This window comes from Atta colombica, unplaced genomic scaffold (assembly GCF_001594045.1).
Source record: "Atta colombica isolate Treedump-2 unplaced genomic scaffold, Acol1.0 scaffold39, whole genome shotgun sequence".
NCBI classification, from domain to species: Eukaryota; Metazoa; Arthropoda; class Insecta; order Hymenoptera; family Formicidae; genus Atta; species Atta colombica.
The window spans coordinates 88288-98716 of NW_017259498.1; the positions used below are offsets into that span (position 1 = coordinate 88288).

The following is a 10429-nucleotide window of genomic DNA, read 5'->3' on the forward strand; positions in this document are numbered from 1 at the left end:
GCAGTTGTCACGCAATTATATCATGCTATAATATTCTTTAATTTGATTCTACTATTGTTATGTAATAATTTTACACAGATATAAATAAATAAAGTCGGTTCTCTCTCTAATAAATAATAATCAACAGTTTGAAAATTATAAGTCTATTTACAATTAAAATACATATTATATATTATGTATTGGAGACTGAGGATTTTTTTTGCAAATTAAAAAATGGTTACGTTCAGCAGAAAACAATAGTTTTATAATCGTTTTATGATTATCTGCTGAGATAGGATCATTTCTCTAGAGTAAAAAATATAATTTAATCAAAAAGCGAAGAAAACTTCCAACAGTTGTAAAGTAAATGTTTTGCTAAACATAGCCATTAGAATTCAATCAGATAATTTTATAAAAAATTATTTTATAATTTTAGTCCATATCATTCTGATTGTCTGGATTTTAATCTTCAATTTGCAATCCTCAATCTTCAATACGTAATGAAAACACACGCGGATTTAAGCCGAGTTTCAATATATATATATTGCCACTGAAAAGTTGGTGCCAGTCTTGGAAAAAAAATTACTAAAAGTCACTTTTCAATTAATAATGTCATTTTGTTATTTTGTTATTTTGATTTGTTTTGCTTGGACTTGTACTTTAAATGAAATATCAAATATAATGAAAAAACTAGTTTTATTCATAAAGTTTATAAAAAATGTATATGTTGAAATAAGGATCTATATATATTTGATACTTGACAAAAGGAGAAGGAAATTTTTTCTGCAGCCCGCTCTAACGATGAAAAAAATAAATCTTATTTTTTACAATAAAATATTACTCGGTTTTTCGAAATACACGAGAAGATTCGAATACGATGGATACGGCAACGTCGCGTCTCTTCATTGGTTGTCGGTCGGCTCTGGTGGCGACCGCGTGCAACTACCGTCGGCGCATTGGGTTGACACACAGACGCAATAAATAGCGGACGCAACACGTGAACGAGTTGTTCGCGAGTCCCGCGATAAATGTCATGCCGAGCATCACGCTGACAATCTCACGTCGCTTTTGCGCCAGCTGATGACGAACGATTACAAGATTTGCGCATAAACGTTCGCCTGTGAACAATCGCAGCCGTAACGCGTTTCTCTACTCCGGTGACGACGACGACGACGTCGTGTTGTCCCTATCAGAATGCGTGTTGACACGTGCATCCTGCTGTTGTACCTGCCGCTTGCAATTTTCGGCAGCGCTGAAAAAAACGAGAGCGCTTTCGTGGCAACGCACGAATGGCAGACGGTGAAAAAGGGTAAGTATCTCATCAAGGTCGTATCCGCAACCGTGGGACTACTTTACGCCGATCGAGATCCATCGCTCTGTTTGACACCACGTCAGTCAAATCCGCTGTACGTGCAGCCCTTCCGCGGCGAAAATGCAACAATCCAATCCTTCCGACATTCCTAAAGAAGACAGCACAGTCTTGTGTAATGCGAGAATTTTGGAGATTACTTCGTGTTGTTTTAAATAAGGAATCGCGACAGAAAGAGAGAGAGAGAGAGAGAGAGAGAGAGAGAGAGAGAGAGAGAGAGAGAGAATTCTGTGATCGTCCTGTCCGAATGGTTGCCTCCAGTGATGTATGTGCCGATTGGATTACGTGGTCCAAGAAGGCACAGTCTTAAGAAATTAAATCGTTCGGGATTACATATTACAATGATTTTCTCTCTCTTTTTTTAACAAATATTAAAATTTTGTTGAAACTTTTGAGATGGATATGAATATTAGGATTATTCTATATAAATATTCAAGAAAGCTCCAAATCAGAATTGTTTAAATAATCAATAATTATGAAAGTATATATAGCTTGTGTTTTTTTAATGAAATATGTATGATACTAAAATATATAAATAAAACTAATTTTGTCACATAAACGCATCTTAATACAAAAATTAATAATAGTAGATTCAATCAAATTTTTGATTAAATTATAAATATCCTAAAATTTTGTGCTAGTAAGAATAAAGATCTAATCTCTAGTAAGATTAATAAAATTTAATTTTTATCAGGAACTCCTATTCCCAAGGGACTTCACGTGAGACATAATTTTGCAACTGGAGTAACAGAGGCTAAATTGATGGATGACACAGAAGAAGATGATGAAAATACAAACCGATCCAATTCCAAGTCATTGACACTACATCCAGATAAGTCGGTTCTAGAAAACGAAGAGCCGGATTCTGTGAAAATAAAGAAAGTTTCAGAATCTTTGAATTCTTTGAAATTTCCTATCGATGAATTGAAAGCGAGATTGAAAAAACTTAAGCAAGATGAAGCAGAAATATCAAACATGAATGTAACTATTTTTTTATTTTAAATATCTATTTTAATCTTCCGCCTTCAATTTGGGTTTTTTAGCATAAACAAAAAATTTTACTTTTAAATTTGATCCTCAAAATTTTATTCTATTTTTGCTCAAATTTTAAATTTTGTTAGATAAAGGTTTTAACATTTCAATTAAAAACTATTTAATAATGTAACAGAGGAGTTAACTGAATTTTTGAAAGCCTAGAACAATGAAAAACTTGGGATAGATATAGATCCAAATTAAGACGTAAGAAATAAAAATGTGATTACAGACAGAGAATTAAGAATTAGAAATTTGCAATTATTGGAATTTGGAATTGAAACAGATTAACACATGTTGTATCTAACAATTGCAATTATGTTTTTTTTTGTTCGTTCCATATTTTAACATATTGCATTGTCTTGATTATAGATCTAAATTATATTAATAATTGTTTACCCAAATGTAAATTATTTTTTATTACAAATTTAGGATTAATAAGTAAAAATTTAAAATTTATTATATTTTTCTTTTCTTTTTCATTCTAGAATGGAGAAACTCGACCAAAAACTGAGAAACGTTTTAAACGTTTTTATGAAACTTTGAAAGAGGAACTTAATGCTCTTAAAGTTAATGTTACAAGCGATTCAGAATTATTAAAAAGGTTTTTCCAGAAATTTCAATCTTATAAAAGTAGTATCACTACAGGAACGTTAATTAGTATAGAGATTGAAGAAGTATTGGACATTTTAAATAATTTAGAATATCTTCTTCATCAAATAGACAATGCTAAAATATTCTCAGACATGGATGGGTAAATATGAATGAATATAATTTTTCTTGGAGATAACAATTTATCAATACAATTTTAATACAATTTTAAACTTTTTTTTGTAGGCTGACTAAGATCATATCACCATGTCTTAATGGAACTAATAATGAAATAAAATCAGAAGCATTACGCCTTTTAGGAGCAGCCGCCCAATCAAATCCAAAAGTGCAAGCTAAGGCATTAGAAAATGATTTTATTCAAAAAGTGTTGCACGTCTTGTCTACAAATAATAAAATTGAAGTAAAATCCAGATGTCTCTTTGCTCTAAGTGCCTTAATACGCCAATTTCCTGCTGCTCAGAAAGCTTGGATTGATCATGGCGGTTTGCAGTTACTTGGCAAGATTCTATACGACGATCAATTACATATACAAATGAAAGCAATGAAACTAATTAACGATTTAACAATCGAAAGACGAAACCTAGAAGAAATTCATGATGCCGAACAGCGTCAACAGAGAATGAGGGAGTATGCTATTACAGATTTTGAGTTAAAATTACTGAGGCACGATTACTGTAAACTCCTAAGCAACTTAATGGTTAAATGCTTCAAAGAAAAGTTAACTGGCCAATTTAGCATAGAAAATAACGATTTTCTCGAAGTAGTCTCAGATAGCATGATCACGATATCTCCTATTTGTAAAACCGAATTTAAGAATATTGAGCTTTTGCTTTTACCTGTTATAAATAATCTCTTACACTTTTATCAAAATCTTAATATTAAACTCACTGTGGATGAAACAGACATTTTGAAGAGTTTAATATTACTGATTGAAAGATTAAAAGAAACTATTTTTGAAGCACCTCATGATGAACTATGAATATGAATTAATGTCTAAGGTAACTAAAAAAAATATACGAAAGTATATCAAAGATTATAAATTAAATTCCAGTCTTATGTTAATAGATATGTGCAATAGAGCATAGAGTTTACTTAATATGTATTTGTCAGTGTAAAAAGTTTTGTCAAGAGAAGAAAATTAAAATTATTGTCGTAGTAATTATTAAAAAAATCTTGAAAAAGAGAATATTATCTGCAGATGAAGATGATTAGCTACAATTTCCAGATCTTAGGAAAAATCTAAGTATAAAAAAGTATTTTGTTATTCTGTGTTTATTCTATTTCTACTGTAAATAGATTGTCATACTTACAGGATTGATCAGTGAAAAAATGTGGTTCTCGTCTCTTGTATCCAAAGTATGAAATACTAGTCATTAGATGTCAGTTAAATTCATTATTTAATTCATTGTTTAAATGGCATAGTAGTTATATTTATAGCGATTTTTTCGTTGTAAGAGTCTTTCCTTTCTATTGGCCTATCAAACACATTAAAGGTCTGTATGTTTTTCCCTTCAAGAGACGGGAACTTTTGATATTTGATTTAATCAGCTCAATTAATATTTCATGTATATCTCATAATTATGTGAGGAATAATTGAAAAATATCATTTGAAAAGTAAAACGACTGAGATACATGTACATAAAATATGTATAAGACTTTAGTTATATATCTGGCTATCACATAGCAAGTATAAATAACTTATATTTTTTGTTTTAGAAATAATTACTTAATAAATTATTTTGTACCGATTATATGCCATATTATCTGAAAGTTCCTGTAGTATATATATTTAATATAAAAGAAGTATAAAATATAAACAATCGCAGAATAGTATATTTTATTTACAAATCATAGCGAATTAGAGATTACATAGATATGAACAGTTTCATTTATATATAACTGTATGATACATAGAAAATATTTTTGTAAAAGATGTTAATTTTAACCAGTTCCCCAACTAGGGTTTCTATTTACAGGTGCAAGAAAGAGCACTCTTGTATCATGCATTTGAATGAAATAATACCTTGTTTTTTACCTGTTAAGTACAAGGGTTGCGTTATCTTTTATAACTCATAAAGTATGAACATCACGCATGATACACGAGGCTACCGAGAGAAAATTACAACAGCTAAATTCCTTCTGAAAGTTCTGCTCGTCTTTATAAATTGAAAATTTAACAAAATTTATCCCGTAGATATATTTATCTACATTTTATATCTGAATTATAATTATATCTGAATTATATGTCTAAATGTCTAATGAAATACGAAGCTCGATCTGAAAAAGATACGCAATAGATATCTTTTATGGATATACAATACTTAACGCAATGTATAACTATGTCTTTTGATATACTTTAATCTTAATGAAAATATATATTATCACCATGTAATTTTTCTTAATACCGATAAAGATGCAAATATATTGGAGATTTATGCATACTTTGAATTTTTCCTGGAGCTTCCTTTTTGCTGTGAATATTTATAACAAAATATAAGAATACATTGTGAATATTTAATACTAATTAGTAAAGACGTAGACGAAAGGAATATAATTAATTTCATTTTGTCTAGTCTACTCATTTAGACTTTAGTCAAAATCTTACGTCCTACGCACGATTTTATAAGTTTTATTAAATATGGTTAGAAAGGTTGCTATATCTAAACTCGGAATTTATCAAATTTGAGAGCAAGAGAAAAAGAAAAGAGTTTGTATATTATTTTATTATAATTAAATTACATTATTTAATTTTAATTACATTACAATGAATAGAAAGGAACTTATTTAATGCCATTGTAATTTTTTTCTTCATAGCCTCTATATGTACATACATGCAATTGTTATTACATTATTAACTGATAACTAAATTGATAACTAAAATAACTATAATATGAATTTCTGTTGCAGTATATAATTTATGACAGACACGTAAATATATGAGTTTTATCATAAAGCAATACTGATATAACCTAGTATTCTTTCTAATAAAATAATATCAATTAAAAATTTTATGATTTAAATTAAAGAATTAAAAATTTGGATAATATGAAAACAGCTTAGGTTTATAATTAACTTTATACTTGATATTAATTATTTATGAAAATAGCTTATATTTTGAAACAAATATTCACAGCACGAAGGAAATATTAAAAAATTCAAAATATGCATAAACCTATAATATATATTATATATTCATATATATAATATATCTCAGTCATTATTACGAAAAATCATCAATACTTCAAATTAAATTAAATTTTTAACTGGTATTCAATTGTTTTATTATTAGAAAAAATTATTAGTATACAAACTGGAAAATAATATTAATATTATCTTAGCTATAACAAATTTCTATATTTATGTGTCTATAATATAAATTATATGAAATATAATAATATTTTTCATGTCATTTTGTCATAACGTAACAAGTAATTTAATTCTGACAAAATAATATACAAATTCTTTGTTTTTGCTTTCGCTTTTTTTTTCTTTCTCTTTCTCGTTCCCCCTCCCCCTCTCTCTCTCTCGCTCACTCACTCACTCACTCACTCACCCCTTTCTTCCTCTCTTTCTCTATAATATTCACTGAAAGAATGCAATAATCTCAGACTACTATTTCATCAGTGCGTATTGAAAAATATTCTTAGTACAAAATTTTTTAGCCCTTGTTGCTTAAATGTTGTCGAAATGGAAATTGATTATCAAGAAGGAACAACAACAATAGACTCTTTTATGTATGATTTAAACAAAAATTATTTTTACTCAAAATTCAAAATCATGATAATCAAAATAAGACATAGCACTCTTGTACATGGCGTCACAAATGCCTTAATACGCAAAGTTGCGCGAGAGAAGAAGGTATAAAAAGACATACTAAAACGTTAAGGCATTTGTGACGCTGCACTGTGATGTACAGATGGAAATAGGAATGCCTTTACATGCCTTCTTCTCACTTCTTCTCATACGTTTTTTTATACGCGTGCAACGTCACGCGTGTGTTAAGGCATTCTCCATATAGCGCAAGTCTTCTTTCATTAAATAATATAGAGAGAAAAAGTATTATATAACTTTATGGCAACTTCAAAATATTGTGTTGATACATATCGCTGTGTTGAAAAATGATACACATAAAAAAATTAGAATTTTTTTAGATGAGAGAAAAATAACTCTGAAAAGTATATATTTATATAACTATATTAAGGGATGAAATATACTGTAGGATTGTATTAAGGTTGCAATATTCAAATTTTGAAAACTCGTAATATAATTTTAAAGATCATATTATAATTGAAAGTATGGAAGAAAAGAAACTGCATATTCACTATTCTAATTAGTGTTGTTTCAATTCAGAACTGTAAAAATATTCTGTATGAAAAGTTGATAATTTTGAGACATATTTTTCTATCAACTCAGCGATAGCACATAACTGAAATTTACTATCAACATAATAGAATTTCTCTGCATAACTAATAGCGAATTCGATTGTATACACTAGTGCATAAAATTAATCGTCATACACAAATTAACATAAAGATAAGTATTTAATATAAATGTAACGAAAGAAACGAGTTAAATCGCGAAAATTCTATTAGATTTTATTGTGCTGTTTAAAATATGTATTTTATACACACACATGTATCATTTAAAATATTTATATTTTATTTTATACTCAAATAGATTATTGTATAACAGTTTTAATACTGCGGCAATTGAATTCGCTATAATTTTTTAATGAAATATATTTGATCTAAATAAAGATCAGTGCAGCCATGATAACAACTCCCAAAAGTAAAGCGCCAAATTGTTTCAAAGACTCTTTTATATTCGTTTCTTTTAACAAATCGGGTAGGATGGTTACTAAACCAATATGTATGAATCCTCCTGCGGTCAATGGTAATATCCAATTAGTTCTTTCCTCTGAAAAAAAAGATATAAATTTTACTCAATAAAATAAATTACTCAATAAAATAAATTACGTAATAGATAATAGATACTATTAGTAAGATTATTTATAGTATAGAAATATTATTTCAAAAATTACTTGATACAATGAAATAAATAAAATTAATAAAATGTAATGTCAAAAATAATATCAAAATTTTTATCGTTAAGCTTAATAAAAAATGCAACTATATTATTATTAGATTAATTTATTATTTTGCATTATTTTTATTTATTTTTATCTTGCATTATTTTTATCAAGTTTTTTATGTTACAAATGTATTTTATAATTGTATTTAAAATAAATTTTATATATTATCTTCACAAATTTTTAAAGATATTATTTACCTAAACTACCAGAAAAGGAGACGGCTGCCAAAGCACCAACGATTCCACCGCCAGCCGTGATTAACTGCGCCCGCACAGCACCCCATTTACTAAATCCACTTCGTAATAGAATAGCAAAATCGCCAACTTCATGAGGTATTTCATGCACCAAAATAGTGAACGTACTGAGGACACCTACACGGAAAGAAATTAGGAACGATCCACCCACGGATAAACCGTGAGTAAAATTGTCGAGGAAATTCATTAAAAGATTTAGATATCCGGGAAAGGCTTTGGGATCGAAAAATTTGCGAAACAAGTCGAAGGTGAATTTCTTTGCCCATGCGGTTAAACGATTAACAATATTGTTTGGTGAGCGTACGCATGGAGAGTCAACACATGAAATCACTGATGTGAAGCCATTAGTCTTCGCGAGTTTCTTCAAGCAGTTCTTTGCCTCGTCAACCAGCGGACCATCATTAGGACATTCGCTTGCTAATGCAGATTTCATAATGTCAGCCTCTTTAAAACCATTCTTTCGTAGATCTTTGATACCATTCAGCATTTGAGCAAACTCTACTTTACTGGATTGTTTCTCCAGGAATTGTACCTATCACAGAATACATTCGGTTATTAGACAATTATATAATACGTATATAGAGGTTTTTTGGCAGAACTTTACCAGCTATACTTTAAAAACAAGAAAAAAATGTTATATAAACATAGACTCATAAATTATTTTATTGAAAAGTTATAATGAAAATACAAAAATAACAACAAATTGCTTCTTTATTCGATACTATGTAGAAATAGATTGCTTATTATAACTCCATTTCAAAATATTGTCCGTCATTACAAATATAAAACTGATACCTACGAGAAAAATAGAATCTATTGCATTATTAATTTCTTCTTGATTTTTTTTAAATTACAGTAAATGCATCACGAATTTCTTTGCATTGGCTTCTGACGTGTATTAATTCGTGTTTGATAAATTTTTTCTTTCTCCATAAATAAAAATCCAATCGCGCGATATAGTTGATCTAGATGATTTTGGAGGCCAAAGAATTGATCCTCCTCAACCTTCCATGAAGGTAATAATTATTTAACCATTGTCGTACTGGTGCTGCATAACACTGTGCTGCACAACTATTTAATTAAATCCATAAATTTTGATAAAATAATAATGGAATATCTCCTACCAATTCTGGCTGCAATTCATTTTGTAAGAAATCCAAAAAAGACTGTAATTAATCTATCAGTAAAAAGTAAAGGTTCGAGAGTATGATTGTTGCATATTTCCCGCTCATACATTTCATTTGAATTATTATTGAAACCCTCTCTCTGAGACACTATGATTTTCATATCTCCATTAATGGTTATTATGTATATTTAGAACACTGACTCTCGTAAATATTGCTTCATGCATCCACAAAATATTTGACTGAAAATTATTATCGAGGATTGTACGTACATACCATTCACAAAAACGTATCTTCTCAGTCTGTCGGTAAAAGATGTACAGTGGTTGTGTTATGGATATCTTTCCATCACATATAGTGTTCACCAGATTATAGATCTGGATATTTGTAGTTGATATGAAGCTCGTCGAATACTTTGTCCCGAATCATTGTCAAAGACGTTTAAGATTTCTTTCAGAGCGATTTCGATTACATTGATCCATAAAATTGATGTTCTTATCTTATACTATGAAGAGCCTATTTCATGAATTCTTATGAACTGACTGATGTGATACTCTCCTTTGAGGGAATTCTCGCTGATATTCTTTTACAACAACTACAGCATTTCCATTACAAAAATCACAAATGAAATGCATGTCATCGCATTCATGAATCTAAAAGACTCGCGGTGTGATATGATATCATACAGAGTTCTAACGCATTATTAGTTTTAACACAAAGTCAATGATTAAGTCAACGACCTCAACAAAGTAAACAATAAAATTTGTGTAAATATTTAGCAATGTATTCCTATGCTATGTCGATGAAACATCAGTCCATTATCATTTTGTATTTTTATTATAACTTCAATAAAACATTTATGAGCTTATGTTTCTATAACATTTTTTTCTTGTTTTCACTTGTAGAATATGTTGGTAAAATTTTTCCTAAAAAAAACTGGAACACCCTGTATATATATATATATATA

General features: G+C 29.0%; 2 protein-coding genes across 3 annotated transcripts in view; one reads left to right on the plus strand and one right to left on the minus strand.

Moving 5' to 3' along the window:
• Positions 1–940: 940 nt before the first annotated feature.
• LOC108691095 (nucleotide exchange factor SIL1) lies at positions 941–4056 on the plus strand. Of its 2 annotated transcripts, none has more exons than XM_018198733.1 (4): positions 941–1288; positions 2043–2329; positions 2869–3134; positions 3218–4055. In XM_018198733.1, the coding sequence occupies exons 1-4, from the start codon at positions 1174–1176 to the stop codon at positions 3969–3971; spliced, it is 1422 nt and encodes a 473-aa protein (XP_018054222.1). In that variant the 5' UTR covers positions 941–1173; the 3' UTR covers positions 3972–4055. The 2 variants fall into 2 exon arrangements, with proteins under 2 accessions (XP_018054222.1, XP_018054223.1); XM_018198734.1 differs by lacking the exon at positions 941–1288 and adding an exon at positions 1392–1463 and having other exon boundaries at positions 3218–4056.
• Positions 4057–7673: 3617 nt separating this feature from the next.
• Positions 7674–10429, minus strand: part of LOC108691105 (zinc transporter ZIP13 homolog) — a 22065-nt gene continuing 19309 nt past the window's right edge. Inside the window, exons 4-5 of the mRNA XM_018198744.1 lie at positions 8282–8870; positions 7674–7909 (exon numbers count right to left, since the gene is read on the minus strand). Coding sequence (XP_018054233.1) covers positions 7740–7909; positions 8282–8870 — 759 coding nt within the window. The 3' untranslated portion in view covers positions 7674–7739. The remainder of the gene's footprint in view (positions 7910–8281; positions 8871–10429) is intronic.